The 18,513-nt window shown below is 46.1% G+C and overlaps 1 protein-coding gene across 3 annotated transcripts; it reads right to left on the reverse strand.

The window, feature by feature from the left end:
* Nucleotides 1-1,406: 1,406 nt before the first annotated feature.
* On the reverse strand, nt 1,407-17,185 carry LOC135911478 (uncharacterized). 3 transcript variants are annotated; one of them, XM_065443786.2, is made up of 9 exons: nt 17,004-17,185; nt 13,994-14,008; nt 12,256-12,309; nt 11,250-11,279; nt 9,199-9,225; nt 6,493-6,699; nt 5,382-5,539; nt 4,116-4,415; nt 1,407-3,189 (listed from the first exon to the last, which is right to left on the reverse strand). In XM_065443786.2, the coding sequence occupies exons 1-9, from the start codon at nt 17,104-17,106 to the stop codon at nt 1,606-1,608; spliced, it is 2,478 nt and encodes an 825-aa protein (XP_065299858.2). In that variant the 5' UTR covers nt 17,107-17,185; the 3' UTR covers nt 1,407-1,605. The 3 variants fall into 3 exon arrangements, with proteins under 3 accessions (XP_065299858.2, XP_070383243.1, XP_070383244.1); XM_070527142.1 differs by lacking the exon at nt 13,994-14,008; XM_070527143.1 differs by lacking the exon at nt 17,004-17,185 and having other exon boundaries at nt 12,252-12,309.
* Nucleotides 17,186-18,513: the final 1,328 nt, after the last annotated feature.

Raw genomic sequence — 18,513 nt, forward strand, 5'->3', positions numbered from 1 at the left:
GCATCCATCCGAGAGAAATTATTGAGGCTGGCCACTCTTCCACGTGTGTCAGTGTCCCGTCAGTTGCCTTGACGGATAAAAAAATTAAATATATCTTTGGGCGTTATTATGATTATGAGTGATTGTGCTTGAGCTTTGTATGAGTCTTTTGACTGGGCATGTGCTGCCCTCCACTCCCTGGAAAAACTTTCATTAAACTTCACTTGCAAGTGAGTGTCTGTCCTGTCTACTCAGTTTCTTCCCGCCCGTATTACCTCTCAACAACACTACATGTGGCTAATTACGTTCACCTTAACACCAACGGTCGTGGGTTATAGTGCCGCAATTAACTCTATCTTAATTAAACCTGCCTTATCTTGTTTGCTATCGAACATAAGTCAACGAACCATGAGGGTTGTTAAGGGCTTATACTGGTCGGATCAAGTTCCATAACATTGGTAATGACACCGGGTTTCGTGGATGTGAGCAGGTTGCACAATGATAACGCATAGTTAGACAACTACCAGAGGAGCTTCAGCGTTTTTTTTTGCAGGAGAACTATGATTCGAATTACCATCCTTTTCTACGAAGCGAACGTGCCAGCCTCAGACGAATCACTTCGCTGGACGAAGGTGCTTCAAGGCTGTGACGTTGCTGTCAGACTGCTTCTATGCTCACACTGTCTAGAATTCTTACTGGAGAATGTTTTGTTTTGACAACAATGATATGCGTTAAATAGTCATGGTAGTGGTCAACAACAGAATGTCCAACGATTCTTGACGCACTTGCTAGTAATGTGTTACTATTTAAATGCCCTACAGGCGGGACACTTCAATGAAGTGTCATTTCTTATTTTTTTATACTGAAAGTTATCGGCATTGTGTCGAAGTGCATATTTATCAATTATTATATCGAAACAAAATTGGTGATGGCTAAACCATGCTGCTTAGGTGTACTTTTGACAGGAAATTACCAGTTGTTGGCCCAGATAAACGCTTATAATCACATCTACAGTATTCCTTCAACAAGAGGCAAACACATACTGCACCAAGCTGCTCTAAGTAGTCGCGCTTCCCCGCACTATCAGCTTATTCTTACTAAACCAAGAAGCGAACCGCTAGAGCTGACAATATCGAAAATATTCTCTTTGACTGAGACGCATACAAGGAAGGAGCACCCATGAAAAGCTACTGAAATTACCGGCTTGACTGGGTGGTTTCGTCTTTACACTACTACAAGAATTTCTAAAAGCTCCTTTTACATACATAACCGCTTTTATAACTAGCCTATTCATAGAGGACGATTTCATTCGCAATTGAAAGCTGTTAACACAATCACATATATGAAATCATGCATAGAATCGTCACCGTATGTCTAACGCCGGTAATAAGGTCAGATATCGTGCGGTCATAAAATGTCAGAAAGCCTTGTGGAAAGGACAACGGGAATTGCGCGCACAATAATCAAAAAAGGAAAAATAACAGATCAGCGAAAAGCGGTTGTCCCTCTTCTCAGGGGCGATAATCACGTACGAAAACGAAACACCCATGAGGGTCACGGGTCCAGCACTGTATCCTAGATCGTCTGGCCAAGTGGCGTGTTCGTCAGTGGACAAGTTAATAAAGTCTAAAATGTGCACAGCTTCGGTGCCGCCATAGGGTCCTGATCGCGGCAACGAAATGTCTTGTGGAACTCCGGCATGCTGGACGCGGCAAGCGTGCAGGCAGCTGACGCGACGTCCCTCTCCAAGGAATTGAAGTCCTGGCGCAATTGCCCACCAGCGCAGAGGGAAAGGCAAGCCCGTTTGAAGAACAAGCCCTCTGATGAAACTTTAGGGTCGTCTACCGAGCTGCCCTCTCCCATCAACGGCCTGTATCGATAGGCCAGCTTGATCGCCAGGGCTGCCGCGACGGCCTCGTCAAACTGCTGTTCAGTTTCCAGAGGTGCGTGAAATGCGGCCGACCGGTCGGCGTAGCACTTTCGTAGGGCGCTGTAAGCAGTCGCTGTCTCGTTAGACCACGAGTACCCGGCGACCTGCGATCCGATGAGAAGGCCCAGCATCTTGCGTGCCATCTGGACACCAAGCAGTGCGATGTTGGGGTAGCTGGCACCCGACAGGTCGTCGAAAAACACCGGCGGGACGGCAAACATGTGCGGCACGGTGATCTTGCCAGCGGCGGGGTCGATAGCCAGCTCGACCTCGACGGTGTCCGCGTAATCGTCGTCGTCTCGCACCGCGTCCGCGTCGTCGTCCGCGTCGTCGGCTAGCTTGAGCCTCTTCAGCACGGTCACCTTGTTGAAGATCCAGTCGTTCTCACGCATACCGAAACTCGGGTTGAAGCGGCTGTCGCCAATTTCCTGCTCAGACAGGGAGCTATTGATGAACGCGGACATCTGCAACCCTTTCGCATTCAACAAGGTGCTTTCCTGGTCGACCTCGCTCATCCATTTGAGGTCGTCGTCGATGCGCTGCTCCATCGCCGTCTTGAAGACCGAGAAGTAGCTGCCCACGGTTAAGGCGGTGTCCGACGAGATGGACAGTATTTTGGTCAAGGATGGTAGCCAGAGGCGCTTGAAGACGGCCATGGTGTCCTGGTGGCAGACCTTCTGCACCAGCTCCGGTTCGAGCTTTGAACCTGAGGCGAGCATGTAGTCGAGCTTCAGTACGTTGACCGCCACCAGTGCCAATGGGTACAGTGCCTTTACGGGCATTTCGACGTGGAGAAAAACGGACATGATATCGCTGCACGCATCTTTGAATTCTCTCCCGATGACAGTAACGTTGGCGGGCAACTTTGGTGCGTCTTGAACAGCGTTGACTAGCGTAACCCATTTCTGAGGCGGAAACTCGGTGCAATCGTCGGCTGAAATTGGGCCTGGCGGGGAATTGTGACCCCGCGTTTCCTTAAGCCCGATGCTATCATCGAGAGCCAAGCATTCTTTGACCACCGTGGCATTGGCGTCCTTGCCTGCGATGGTATTCAGCACGGATTCGAGAAACGCGTTATCTTGACTGTCATTGCCGATGTTGGGAAGCCGGCGTTTGAAGGAAGTCCACCTGTCTATTTCTAAGTAGGTATGGAAATCGTCTTTGCGCGTAGTGATCCTGAAGAGGGAGTGCAACCGATAGACGTAGGTCAGCCGTACGAGGTCGGCAACTGCAGCATCCATGGAAATGTTTTGCCATGGTGCCACAGTTATGCCAGTGACCTGTGGCAAAACAATTCAATTTGAGTTAGATTGAACAGAAGCAAGTTATTAGGTAAATGCGCTGACAATGTAAGTACCTACAAACGTCTGTCTACCGCTAGCGAGAAACTGCGGTCACTCTATTATCGCATTGGTAAACTTTCTAAATGTGAATGTTATAAGACTTGCGCCATACACCACAACGATGCTTTAAACTGCGTGTTCACAATTGGTAATCTTGCTGCTATCTCTGGAGAAACACCAGGTTTCATGCGGCAATACGCAAAGCAATGCAAGAACGCCTATGCTAAGGCAAAGAGTAGCATTACTTCTGCAAATATTACGCACTGCGGAATGATGGTCCCAAACATAAATATTTGCAGCGCTAATTAACTTCAATGAGCCGGGAAGATTGCAAGCTAAAGACTTTGCGCCATGCATGCAGCTCGTACGACAAATTTGATTAACTGTAGGCCGATGGTCACGAAGAGATAAATGCCTGCAGCGTTAACGAAATTCGATAAGCCAGGACGAACGCAACCTAAAGATACTTTCGGATTTTGCGTCATGAATGCAGCTCGTCGCAGCTGTAGACATAAATTGCAGATGCAAAAAGGTATTCAGATGTTCCGTGCTCCAGAAACAGCTGCTACGCGCACGCGCGCGCACACACACACACACGCACACACACACGCACACACACCCACACACACGCACACGCACACAGCCAAGTGTCATTGTGTCTGGCATTCTATAAAAGTAACACCTAACTTTCCTCATTATTTTCTTGTCGTCATTGTCTGTTGAGTTCTAGCGGTTCGTCCAAGAAGACCTGGCTTATTCTATACGTTCATATACAAACAGGCGCAAGCGATCTGGCGAGTGATTAGCCTTAAATCTGTCCACGATGCACAGTGCCGACAATTGCGTCCCCATAGCAGCGTCACCTCAAAGAGCTTCTCCACTGTTTCCTGCAGGGTCCGCGGGACGCTGTTGTAGGCGACGCAATACACGTAGTAACGTGACACCGAGTCGGCGGGCTCAGCCCACGACTCGCGCGCCATCATCTCGCGGTGCCTCCTAGCGGTGTAGTTTCGTAGAACGTCCGCCATGAAGGAAGACGTTGGCGGCGCTGGCGTCGGCGTTGGCGAGGTCTCCCGTGGGAGCCAGTGGCCGCAAACGTGCCGGTAGAAGTCGTTGCATGGCTTGACCTTCCTGTCCACGATGGCATCCATGTATTCCAGCACCTGTGGCGGGTCGAGAATTACTCGCGCATTCTAGAACGTTCCTACACTTCGCATTTAATCTTGACTCGTTCACGACAATATATGGCAACAATCTCTTGGAATCGGAGTGGTGATAAATTGCCTGTGTGAGCTATTTATGTGTTACCATATCGTAATGTAGTACGATCTACTGTATTCTTTATTTCATGCAGTTACATATGCCTGTGATGATCGAAATCCACATCTCTTGTACACATTTTTTTCCTCCACCATTTCTCTGAAAGTCTCTCGCTTATCTTAACCGCTGATTGAACTTAATTCCACCGTCACAATTGAACCGTGGAGCTTCAGGAAGGCGAACGTTCCCTGCAGTTCTAGGATACCTTGGCATATTCCATTACAATGCGCTGATTGGCTAACTCTTTTTTCTCTACAGTACAAACGTGCCTCACAGTGATGCAAATATTTGCACCTGTATGTTCTTGTCACCTCTTCCCCTCCTCCCCGCTGTGCGAGCCTGCTGGACGGCCTCTTGCTGGTCTTGTAGGAGCCGGCTTCGTGTGGTCTTCTCCCACTTACACACCGAAATTATTTGGGTGTGTAATTTTTTATTGAATATGTTATGATGGTTATTACGAAGAGCGACACTCACTCAGTGGCACATGCCCATTTACACATACTCAGTGACCGAAGTTGGCGTGAAGGAAAAAGGTTGGATCCTAAAATGCAAATGAAATTAATATACTAATATTAAATTTCGAATGAATACGTGATCAAAATAAGCAATTTAGACATTATCTTTACTCTTTCTTTAAATAAGGATGGAGGGGCCAGGAGACGGGTATGCCACCACCGCCTCCTCATAAAGTTTCAGCTGCTATACCGAGCAGTCAAACAAACAAGAGCGATGCATTGACTAAGAGATCAAGCGGCGAGCGCTGTCTTCACGCGCCGTCCGATTTCGGAGCCTGTGAACGGAAGTTTTACCTCCTTGCATGCAGCGTAAACGCAGCCTTCCCCTACACTGCGGTCGAACAAGTTGAAGATCACAACGCTGATGGAGATCGCGATGACCGCAAGCAGGCAGGCCGCAATTATGGCGGCCAAGCTCGGCCGGATAGAGACGTCTGCGGTTTCCGCTACCGCTGCGAATGAGACACACACGTCAGCCACGTTCTGGCTTACACAAGAAGGGCAGAGAGATCGGCCTGTGGTACCCACAGAGCAAAAGTCTAAGGAGCATTGCATTAGTAAAAAAAAAATATTTAATTTCTCGTAGCGCACAAATGCAACGTGGATTGTGATTTGGAGCTTGTAGTAACGCCACCACGAGGGCGTTCAGCTTACACATGGACTGGTACATAGACACGGAGGGAGAACAAGACACACGCGCATAAAACTGTGTGTGTCTGTTCCATTGTTCTTCCGAGTCAGTGGACTACACTTGCGGTACAGTAAAAACGTTCGTGATGCCACGTGAAATAGTTTCAGTGCATTCCGGTTGTTGAACTCGCGCGTGGAGGCTGCCCTACTTGATTTGAGCTTTGATGCTTCGGCTGCGAAGAAAAAAAATCGGGTTGGACGGCGATTCAGCCTCCAGTTGAAGTCGACGAAAGACAAAGACTTCCTGAGTGAGCTCGGGGTGAGATAATACCGGGCGGAGTCACTGAGCACCGCATTTTAACGTCCTAGAAATCATGCCTAGGAACTTCAATGACAGGGCTTATTTTTTTTTTGTCTCTCATTTTTTTACGGCCCAGCCGCCGACAATGACCGCACGTGACGTCACCCTCTTAACCCGTTAAGACTAACCTGCCGAGTTGACGTGGCGGCCTTTGACTTAGATAGGCCCACCTATGGAAACATGTGCCTGCCTTTCTCAGGCACCTTGTCCCTGTTTGTAACTTTTCTACTACAGTTTCCTACTCCATCGGTGCCTCCGCCCCCCCCCCCCCCCCTTCTTGATTTTGGATTTACACTTAAGCATCGCTTCTCATAGATTTAAATATGTGCTTTTGATCTGCATATTTTTTTTTCCGTTACGTGGGCTCATTATACTAGCTACAGGTGCAAAACTGTGACCGCTATTCAGACTCACGTTTGTCGGCAGGAGTTGGTTGTTTCCCGACTTGCTGCTGCTCCTGTGATTCCGCGCTGCCTGCGGCAGCCGGTTGCGTCGACAGCTGCGGCTGCTGCGGTTGTTCTTGTGGTGTTTGGGGAGACTGAGCCTCTTGCTGCAATGGACTCCCCGTCTCGCCTTTCGTGTTTGCGTCCGACAACACTTCGTCATGATGGCCAGGCGAAACTGAGAAAAATGCGCGTAAACACGTGTTTACTTGTGGGATTCGAGAGTTTTATTTCTGCTTGCTACACGATACCTTACAGCGATACGTCACACGTTAGGACCATGTTGCGCATGCGCTTCGTATATAGCGTATTAAGTATGCTGTGGCAGTAAGCAGATGACGCGGCGCGGATAAACGCATGTCGAGGGGCACTCGGCCCTCCTACTGTATAAGGAGTCCTCCCGTCCCGGACCAGGACGAATTTTTCTTCAACTATGAGGCTTTTCTTTCGAGGAACCCGTATGGGTTTCCTTTGTAGCAATTGCTACAAACGGGTGGATGTCTGATTTTCTTTTTATTCATCACTTTCTCCACCTTGCGGGTTTCCGCAGAACTACTACGTGAAACACTTGCCGTTGCTTCGTGTTGTCGACAAATTCGACTTCGCCCTGCCATCTGCTAGCCGCCTGGTTAGCTCAGATGGTAGAGCGGCTGCCCCGGAAAGGCGGTGGACCCGGGTTCGAGTCCGGGACCAGGACGAATTTTTCTTCAATTATGAGGCTTTTCTATCGAGGACCCGTATGGGTTTCCTTTGTAGCAATTGCTACAAACGGGTGGATGTCTGATTTTCCCTTTACTCATCACTTCTCTCCACCTTGCGGGTTTCCGCAGAACTACTACGTCAAGGAGTCCTCCGACTTCCACAGTGCTGCAAACGGCTTGCGAGACGTAGTATCCGCAAATGTAAGCTTCAGAGATCGAATTCAGTCACTGCTACAAATGCTGGTAACGCAACCGCGGATCAAAGTTCTCGGCTTGTTCGCGTTTGAATTCATGTTGATAATAGATGTGATTCTGGGAAGGGAATAATTTTTTTGTAGCACACATCTCGTCTTCCTCGTGCTTGCGTTTCCTTGTTATTGTTTTTTGCGTCGCTTGCACATTTGCAATCGCATATACTTCATCCTGAATTCAAAGACCCTCCATGGTTTCTCAGTGGCTATGGTGTAGGGCTGCTGAGCACGAAGTCGCGGGATCGAATCCCGGCCACGGCGGCCGCATTTCGGTGGGGGCGAAATGCGAAAACACCCGTGTACTTAGATTTAGGTGCACGTTAAAAAAGTCCAGGTGGTTGAAATTTACGGAGTTTTCCACTCTGACATGCCTCATAATCAGAAAGTGATTTTGGCACCTAAAACCCCATAATTTAATTTAAATCCTAAATTCAGAGAGTTTATGTAGCTCCCGCGTGGTATACGTCCGGTGTAATCACCCGAAACTAGAGCAAATTTAGCTCCATATACCAGTCGACTGTCACTTTGGACGATATCAAACGGGAGTGTGTTTTTATCAAACGTCATTCTTGTTGTCCACGTCTTCTGCACACTTTTATTATTCCTAACGTGAAATAATGCCATGTTTTCGAATTGGGACCCTTTTATTCGTGCTGTTGCAATAGTGTGCAACCCCAGAACACTTCCAGTCATAAATATTTGACATTAAGCCAAGGGAAAATTAATTTTTTGTGCCGTATTTGACTATAGGTGTATGTTCTTGGTGTATTCAGATAAAAGGAACGTGTCTTATGCGCCGGGCGCATGTACTTAGCATCCTTGTTGTACTTGGATACAAAACTCATTTGTCAAATACTCTCACTGCACAGCAAAACTTGTGCCAGCTGTAGAATTGTATATATTTGTAAGGTATTACAACTTGCGCTGTTCCAGAGGGCTTATCCGGAAGTTGCTTAGATGCTGTGCATGCTAACATAGAAACGCAATAGACGCTTACAAGAGGGAGACATTTACGTCTCGGTGCTATTTCGGAGTATAGAGAAATAACACTTCCGAACTGTTGAAAATGGAATCAGATGTTGGACGAGCACTTCGCCTGCCATGCAGGGTAGCTAGGTTCCGTCTGGAAGTTATCGATCACGACTTAAGTTTAAACGGACACTACCGAGAAAGTTAGGTAAGATATATTAACAAACTACTCTTCTAGAATACGAAGGATGACACCCTTACCATGAGGGCAGGATTAACAAGCCAGAAAAGAGGAAAAGTGGATGACTGTTGGCGACACCACCGTGAAGTTCCCGCGCTAGCCGGTCATTACCGTCATGTTAACTTTGGCGGTGCCCATTCGGCCATGGAAATTTTCTTGTCAGCAAAAATGACTTACACTGTGTTCTAAAAGAGCCAGGGTTTGAACATACCAAGTCTCCAGTATATTTACAGAGCCGCGACTACCCGAATAGAAAATAAGCATTGAAATCTGTGACGTCACGCGGACGTAGAGGCACTAAGGTATCGAGCGAAATTTAAAATGAAAAAGACAGTTTGGTCATTATTTTTTCTTCTAGTAATCAACCCTTCGTACAAAATTGGCGAAAGTATTGCTGTGAAAGAATGCGTTATCTTTCTGGACTGATTTACTGTTTCCCCCCGAGTGTTCGTTTGAGTTTGCGTGTTTACCTTATCTAATTGGTAAGCGCACCCTATAGTGCATGTTTGCCTTACCTGACGCCACAGCGTCGCGGGGCTTTCCTGCGCGGAAGAAAGAAAAAGAACGTACGAGAATTTTGACTGCGCATGCCGCATGAAGCGAAGCACTGGCACCAAATAAGCGACAGTGCTGACGAAAATAGGAAAGTGAAACATGAACAAGCGTATCTCTCCCTCAGCTTTCTTTCACGTATTGGAGGATGAATATTCTGTACGTGTATCCCCTTCAGTCGCGGCTTACGCGTTTGTGGGCCCGACTTATTTTTGCCGTTACATAGCCGTGGTTGCAAGGAATCGACAACGAACATTAAGCATTGAGTAAATTGAACATCCTGCTTTCCTAAAGTACACCCACTTCACTTCTGAGAGAAATTTATTGCTTTAGACGACTGCTTTGGTGAAGGCAATACCGTGTTTGACGGGACATTTGAAGTGGGGCGTTTCGGTAGTAATTTCGAAAGACGTTTCTCCCTTGTTGCAATGCTTGGGTCAAATAATTACCCTTTGCGTATAATTCGAGCAAGTGAATCGATATTTATAATGAAGAGACGGAGCATTACTGACTGTACAATAAATGAATATATAATTACCATGTAATTATGGAAGCTCTCTATAGAATGCACAATCATTCTCGTCTCGCCTTGACTTGCTTTCTATGGAGCCTCCAGCACGTTGGCATAAAATGATGTAAATTTTACACATTTATCCACACCCAATATAATTCGTGACTGAAGGGGATAAGAGCCGCCGTGGTTGCTCAGTGGCGATAGGCTGCTGAGCACGAGGTCGCGGGATCGAATCCCGGCCACGGCGGCCGCATTTCGATGGGGGCGCAATGCGAAAACACCCGTGTACTTAGATTTAGGTGCACGTTAAAGAACCCCAGGTGGTCAAAATTTCCGGAGTCCTCCACTACGGCGTGCCTCATAATCAGAAAGTGGTTTTGGCACGTAAAACCCCAAATATTATTATTAAGGGGATATGAGACTCAGTTTTAGGTGAGCATCCCACAGTGCCTGTGTTTTTGTTTCGTTAGCCCGTTCGATTACAGGTGAACGGCCTAACCAAAAACACAAAGAAAGCAACAAAGAAAGAAAGAAAGAAAGACCGAAGGAAATATTGTTCCTACAGTTTGTCTTCGGGTGCATCCCAAATGGCCCACACATAGTGTCCTAAGTTATCTACTCGGACAGACAGTAGCCAGCAGTAAGTTGTCTGTTGGGGCATGCCAAGTTACTGCCTGTGGCACACGCCCACTAGGCCAAGTTGCTGCCGGTACTCAGCAAGACAGCAGAATTCGCAAAATCGCGGCAAGATACAAAACAAGCTTCGCTACAGAACAGTACTTTGGACCAGAAAGGTATCATAAATGGAAGCGCTGACACGTCTGCGCAAACGGTTAACGTAAGTTAAGCTCCAGCATAGTGCGCAGTCTAGTGTGCACGGTGCAGTCCAGCGTCCGGCGCAGTCCAGCGTGAAGCCAGTCACGCCGAAGCCGAAAGAGCAGACAGCATCGTACTCCAGCTTCACTGGCCGGATGCATGATGGCCCCCAGTTTCGGGGGCATGCACTGGAAAGAGCGAGCCGAGTTTGTGCGCGCTTCTGCGCATGCGCTGGAGAAACAGCTGATCACCTCGCTCCTGCGGGCCACGTACAACGCGCGAAACGATCACGAGAGCCAGTGTGCGACGATTCTGGCGTCGCCGGCGTGACGCATCCGACTTCGCCGGCCGCTGATTGGGACGCTTGAAAACGCCGGACTATAAGTGGCTCCTTATAGGCGCACATCGTTAACCACGGCGGCTGCTCGAAAACGAAACTTCAAATGGGCAGCAGTAATCTGCATGCGAACATTTTAGCTGGAGCCGTCGCCGATACGCGACTCGGCCGAGTCTGCTGAAGTTTTACAGGCGCAGATGCGTTAGAAAGTTTGGGAAGAAGCTCCACCGGCTGCACGTGAGATGCAGTTCGCGGGATTGATTGGGGAAACACTTCTATTCGTGCGTGCATAAAGTGAAGACGTGCATCGGAGCGCTAGAAAGAATGGCTGCGTCACGTGTACTCACGTCTGCTCGTTTTCGACTTGGCTCGCTTATCTGCAAGGTCCAAACAAAACAGGTTCACACAACGATGGAGATTTGAAATTAATGGCGACAGCAGAGTTTTCTCTCATTGAAACACCTATTGATATAGGGCGTTTCCAATACACAGACACACACATATAAATAATATACATATACATATAAATAAATAAATAAATAAATATATATATATATATATATATATATATATATATATATATATATATATATATATATATATATATATATATATATATATATATATATATATATACAAACAAGGCAGAATTGTTTTATTCTAAAAATTATTTTTCTGCTAACGATATTTCTCCTGCTTGATGTTACCAGAACTAAATTTCGACATAAACACTTTCAAGAAAATACCCTTTTTTGTTCTTTTATCATCCTAAACTAACATTTTGTGAACCTTGAACACCCACGCAAGTGCAGGCAGAAAGATCTCGTATGCGTGAGCCAATAAGTGCTAATGCTAAGGGGAAAAAGGGCAGTTGCTCAACGCGGGCCAGCCACACAAGTTGTTGCATGGCTATATGTACTGGCAGAGATTATGTTTATATGCGTTCACTATGAGTCTTATTTTGTACCAGGAAGGGTAACAAAAAAAGAATGTCAATGCAGGGTGCCTGGTCGCTTTTCATATGTTCTAAGTAGCATAGTTGTGTACCTATTTGTGTGATCTAAATTACCGGTCTCACAGGATAATATTTACTGTCGGCGATCGAGTAAAAGTAACTCCAAAGTAATTTTGCCTTTTGTAAAATTAGGAAAGAAGAAGTCAACGACAGATTTTTGCGAATTAATAATAAAGGTAAGAAATTGAAGAAAGAAAACATACGTCAAGCTTTTTTTTTCACATGCACGCGCACAAAAGTTCAAAGTACAGAATGTCGCGTGTTCAGCGTAGGCAAACAGGCGCATATTGAATGCATGCAGAGCAATCAGAGTTCGCACCCGCACAAAGCTTACCCACCAGCATCGAGTGCTGGGTCTCCGACCTCCGTTGGGGGGCTCAGGGGGTCCGGACCTTGAAATTGAGTGAAGAAATGTGTGCACTTATCAGATATTATGATAAGCGAATATGAGGCCCATTCCGCTGGACTGCAATACCTGAACTAGTTCTTTATATAACTATATCAATCTTATATAAATTATTGCAGTTGGTAAACGTACGTTACGAAAAAATTCTACATAGCCGAATTGCTGTTGTTGCAGTACCAATGGTGTGGAGAAACAACTAGAAAAATACAAGTACTGAAGTAAAAGGAATATTATTTTAATGGCGATGCACTTAAAAACTGTGAGAAATACTTTGTTACTTTTTGTTCAAAAGGCCTTTTCCCGTCAGCTATATTTCTTGAAAAAAGGACTACTCAAAGCAGTGTCAGCAGGGTAATCTCCAAGCAGAGCCAATGATCTATCTATTAGCGTGACCTGTCGGAAGTGAAGAGGGTCAAAGTATCGATGCTATGTAACCGTGGACTAGTTAAAAGAAGAACGAAGAAGTTGTACACTTCTGCCGCTCTTGCACCAGAACAACATTGTCTCGTGTACAGGTTTCCATTCGTTTCACGTGGTTTATATTTAAGGCAGAGCAAGGTCACTGCATTCCTAGTATTTCTGGGAGTGGTAGTGCGGGACCAGTAAAAGAGTTACCGAGTTGGTTCTGCAAGAGGCGGGTATTCGCAATGAACCGCAGTGAAATAGTTTGCGAAGTGCAAGGCGAATCGAATCACCCTTTGGACATCATTTAGAGGTCATGACCATCCATGGCGTGAATATCTATATTGTTTGTTTTACGACTTAGTTCTGCCCAAAATATCAAAGCACAAGAACCACCTTCCTCGACCCACTGAAACCTTCACAGACCATCTTCAATTTTGTTCAGCCTTAGCTAACATTGCACAATAAGAAGAAAGAAATGTGATTCTTAAGTAACCACGACGCTTTATTTTAGTGAGAATTGTATAACTTATTGTTTCGAAGTATATCCAAACCTCTACCCAGGAACCCACAAAGCAACCCGTGCTTTTTTTCTAACGATTTAGAAAAACGATATTGCGCTTAACGTTGCTTTGGTAGTCTTCAAATCCCGTACAAAGTCGCATTTTCGGTTCACAACGTTCACCAATACATTTTCGACTGTATGATTTATAAACAAAAATTATTTACCATCATATTGTCACGTTGTTGTGACAGTGAAGGACAACAGAGACACAATGCTGAATCAGAAAACTAACTGAAACCATGCTGCAGGAAAAGTCAAACAAACTCATGCGCGTGTTCGAGTTAGGTACACAAAAGCGAAACTTTGGAAAACCAGGGGTGCCGTAAAAATAGTGTTTAAAAATATATTGCAACGTAGACATGGGGCATAAAACCAAGTGGCACCATGCACGTGGGTTCGGCGAGTGCACTGAATTTTCTGCGCGGCTGCGCAGGATAATACCTAATTTACATTTACATCTACTACAGTGACTTCCGAACGTTTTACCGCAATGTGGGCTGCTACATTTCCCTCCATAACCAGAAATGTTACGACTAGATAAAACACGTTGGCTAATGTTTCAAAGTTAAGACTGATTCCACAGATTAAAGCTAAGTGTGGATAAAGTTGCAAAGTCTCTACAAGAAGCGACATAGTTTCTACGTGGAAGAACCTTCAAAAAGTGAAGGACAAAATGAACAAAAAGAAATTCCAGCGAGCTTACTCTTTCCGCTTTCAGCTGTAAAATATGAACGTATTTATCAACTTTAACATAAAGAGCATTGAGTGTTATTTTAATGCACTTTCTAAGACACGTTCACTCATCGCAATAAGGCCGACCTCCATTTATCGCAGCTCATGCCGGCCAAAGAACACCGAACGATAGCGATGAGTGCGCATGGGTGTGCATGTATCACAACCTTTGCGAGGCACTTATGACCTGACAGTTCAGATATAGCTCCCACTACGCTCGACATAGCGACCAGGATGTGCGTCTTCGATACTCCCAAAATGCTCACAAATTCTGAGTCACGCCTACAGGCTCGGCAGCGGCAGCCTGGCAAACAGCCAGGCCACATTTTGCTAGTTAAGTTGGGCTTAAAGCGTCAAGAGCACCTGATTTATGAGGCTCATTTTGCCATCAATTCCGATTAGGGCACTTGAGAGGCTCATTGAATAGCTAGCTACTGATGGGACTCTCGAGTTTGATAATCTTATCAAAGCACAGAAACATCCGCAGCATTTCACTTGCCTTTTTCTTCCCTCGGCATCCACAAGGTTTGTCTAAGGCAAATCAGATACGCTGTAGCTCGCTAACAGGAAGGAATTTATGAAATAGCGACATTGTCATTCTCTTATGAGTAGCCCGAGGTAACACGAGCATGAGTAGCACGAGGTAGCACAACTGCTAGCCTCTTGGTTAGCTTAAATAGAACGATCGCCCAGCGAAGGCCTTGGCCTTCGGTTTGATTTCCTGACGAGCACAAAAAAGTTTTTTCTGCAACAGCCAACTCTCCGAGAAGTCCGTACAAGCACAAATAAATAGCTTTGCGCTGTTCTTGGGTAGATTTTCCTTTCACTGTTTGTAGAATAGACCGTCAGTTATCTGCTCCACTTATTCCTTAATTTTAACTACGATACGTCTGAAATCAGTAGTCGAATGGCGTCGGCTAACAAAGAACAAGGTCACCTGGACAACACTGGGCGAGGCCTTTGTCTTGCAGTAGACTAAGCTCTCGAGATATTGATAATACTGACAGCGGAGACGAAACTAAAGCCTTATCTCCACAATTATACGCGCTAGAGCTTCACTGCATTTGTTAGAGCTGCAAAGATTCAGCGATAAAATCATCTGATGAAGTCAGCTCAAGAATGACAAAGCATTTCATTCAGATGACCTTTCATCATCTTCATCATTATCGTCACCATCGTTTATTCATTGAACGCTGTCGTCACAAGCTATAACATAAAAGGAAGAGTAGGCTGCACTTTGCGGCCTTGTACAGTCAGGGAAAATTCACTGGAACAACCATGGCATTTTGAGCATTTCTTGATGTCTCTTTCTCAAAACTATAGTGAAATAGTTGCATAATTCCTGCAAAACTGGCACCCTTTGCCGACTAGCTGGCCTAAATTTTGGAAATATATGTGCGCAAAGGTTGCCAAAGAAAAGTGAATTAGCGGGGTCCTGAACCACACTCCCGGGCTTGGTGAAAGAAACGTTGCTCACCGATAAGGTACGCTGCTGTGAACATCTCAACCGAGTTTGGCAGTCGTGCGCGGTGCGCGGAGCTCGCAAGCGGGGCGTGAGTTCACCTTTCTCTGAAGCGCTCTCTTTTCAACAAAAGCCTGTTCCCCACGCTATTCTGGACGCTTTATTTCGTAACACAGCATATTCCCATGCGCGGCTGCTATTGGCCAATAGCTGACGTCAATCAAGAAGAGTGTTTGGGTCAGTGCGCCTCTTTCCTACGGCAACTGTGCGTATTTATCGACGAAATTTAATAAACCGGCTGAAGCAAGCGAAAGTGTGCGGTTGAATTTCGATAATAGTTACTTACTTCCGGAGGAAGCGGATTATCTATCTGCTCAAGCTCGGCCTCGGTCGCCCACGTAGGAATTTACTTTTGGCCGCCCTGCTTATCATTATCGTAGCCATCGGCTCCTGCTAATTTCGACTAGCTTTGAATGCTCAAGTAGCCTCGAACCACTCGAAATTCAAGGTCAGACTACACGCACTCTTGCCAATGCATGCTCACTCCTGACCGCTCCGGGTTGGACGCCTTGGCAGACTTATTGATAGCGCTTCAAAATGCGCAAGTTGGATGTGGCTACTATCCGTCGGTCAAGCTGGGGAAGGACAAAGCCGGACCGCACGAAGTAGCGCGGTCACGCTGGAGTGTATGAGCGCGAGCATGCACTGAAGCCCTGTCGTGCACAAGGCAAACGCTGCGCGCACTCACTACAGTTGCATGTAACTGCGGTCTGCTACGCATACATGGCCTCCGTGATCACTCCGGCGCTCCGGGTGTGACCTCGGAGGCCATGGCAATGTAGCGTCTAATGTAGCGTCAATACCGCGGCCGCCGCGGGGTGCAGCGACGAGTCCACTGGTTGAAAGCATTGCGGCTCGCTGAGGACAACCGCCTTTTGGCTTACTTTGGCTTTGGCGCGTCGCAGGTGCCAAAATCGGGCGTAGCGGCGTCTACGTTAACATTCAAAATCAAATTTGAACTGCGGTCCACGGTGACGTTCAGTAGGCGAGGTGTTGTGGGCACGGCCCGCTACTCCTAGCCTTCGCAGTGCAAGGCATTGAGGAAGGCAAGGAAGAACCGCGAAGGGAGTATTTGATTGACAGTAACTCCGTTTCTGCTGAACCCACTGAATCACTTCTTGCGGCGAAGTATTTCTGAAAGAAGCCTCTTAAAAATCCAAATGCATTTCTCCGATTCATTAAAGAGTGGTTCAGGGCTCCTTAAATGTATTGCAGCTTTGAAGTTGCTAATCAGAGAGTGATTGGGGTATTTTGGTTATTTAAAAAGAAAGCACAGTAATTCATAGACCCTAGCGTCCGTCACCGCGAGCGGGCCATCGGTAAAAAGAAATGTCCTACTGTCTGCTGCGCTAGGTTTATTGACATTTTAAATCATCTCTGAGACACCCATTGCAATACTTGACCAAACATGCGATGGTTAACTTGAGCCTTCTTCTAGCGAGGCCCTGCGGTTCCTCACCTGTTCGCTTCTTGTGGCGTTTCTTCTTTTCCTGCTTTTCCTTTGTTTCGTCTAAGTGGGTGTGTTGCTCGTGCACGGACTCCTGTAATGGCGCCGGCTCCATGGAGGCGCTATAAAGAAGGCAGCTACGTGATAGGCCAGACGTCCGATGGACGGTGTGCTATCCCTCAGTGTACGGGGCAGGCTACGGGGGAGCTCGCTCTGGCAGCAGGGTGTCACGTGGACCTTAATGACGATGGCGATGATGGTGGCCCCAAACATTGGTACATACCGACAACGGGAAATCGGCCATGAAGCTAGCGGTAGAAAAAAAAATGAAGGGATAGAAGAAGATAAAGAATTACTCGCACTAATTTAGTATCTTTGGGTGCATCAACTCCTGGCCGCAGCGACGCCAAGGTTGGCACAGCCATTCCGAGTTTTCTTGTAGGGTAAATGCGACCTGAATTCTAAATTCAGAGCATCAGATTTACTCTTCTTTTTAACAACTTGAGTTCGGCTCATTTTATTTATGTGTTTTTGTTTATTTCTCCATTTTTATGAGGACATGTTCTCCAATCTATCTCCTTTGATTCTGATCTGCCAACTCTCAAATTTAGTCTTCACTTTTTCTACATTTTTTAATTCATATTAAACTAGGCGGTTCTTAAAGAATCTAATCGTCCAGAGCGGGTATAGGTTGATTATTTTAAGAATCTACTCCTACACTATCATCAGCTGCTCCAGTGAGGGAGGAGGCGGTGAAAGTACGTAATCTCTCCCCTTCCAGATTTCGCTTCCACTTTTGAAGCAGAGCTTCTGACGATGATTGTCGCGCGACGCTAATGCCCTTTGAATGCATCCACTGCTGCTATTATTAAAGATTCTCTTTAAGTTCGTCCTTCTGTAACAGAGTCACTAAATTCACCAGTCTCAAAAGGGCTCCTATCATTAGTTCCACTCACACCGTAGTATTATTGAATCATTAATGGTAAAGGGTCACTGGGTTGCGTTTAAAGCAAGTGGACAAAAAGTAGCGTGAAAACATGAAAGAAGCCCGCGAACACACACAAAACTGCCGCGCGAGTGGCCGCTCGAGGCACTTTGCGTGTATTCGTGGGCTTGTTTCACGTTTGGAAAAACAGTTTTATGTAGCATGCATTGAGCAACAGAAAGCATTGCCGGGAGTTTCTAGTGTTGCTCTACAAATTTCTAATTGACACCTTTCATGTAATTATAATATTTGAGAAGTTAAATCAATTAAGGCTAATTATGTAATTAGGGAAAATGTAAAAAAATATGTAATTTGAATATCTCCAAGCGACGGCAAACATTACCTTCATTCGGGCCAGCTACGTGGCCTTTGTATATTTTTAAATATTGGTGCATGATAGTTAGGGCACCACGTATATGTGAGCATTAAACTTGTGGTTACGTTCATGCACTGAATGAAAATAATAATAAAAAATGGAAGAAAATACAACTTTTCTGCCTGCAGGAGCCGAAGCCACAACTTCTACGTGGCGCTGGT

Source organism: Dermacentor albipictus, chromosome 10 (genome assembly GCF_038994185.2).
Source record: "Dermacentor albipictus isolate Rhodes 1998 colony chromosome 10, USDA_Dalb.pri_finalv2, whole genome shotgun sequence".
Taxonomy (NCBI): Eukaryota; Metazoa; Arthropoda; class Arachnida; order Ixodida; family Ixodidae; genus Dermacentor; species Dermacentor albipictus.

Bases quoted from the DNA above. Each gene is read 5' to 3' on its own strand.
- LOC135911478 (XM_065443786.2), bottom strand. From the start codon at position 17,106: ATGGAGCCGGCGCCATTACAGGAGTCCGTGCACGAGCAACACACCCAC. The intron at 11,280-12,255 runs GTGGGTAAGCTT...TGGACCTTGCAG, and splicing joins AGACCCAGCACTCGATGCTG to ATAAGCGAGCCAAGTCGAAA. The intron at 5,540-6,492 runs GTGAGTCTGAAT...TCTCATTCGCAG, and splicing joins ACCAACTCCTGCCGACAAAC to CGGTAGCGGAAACCGCAGAC.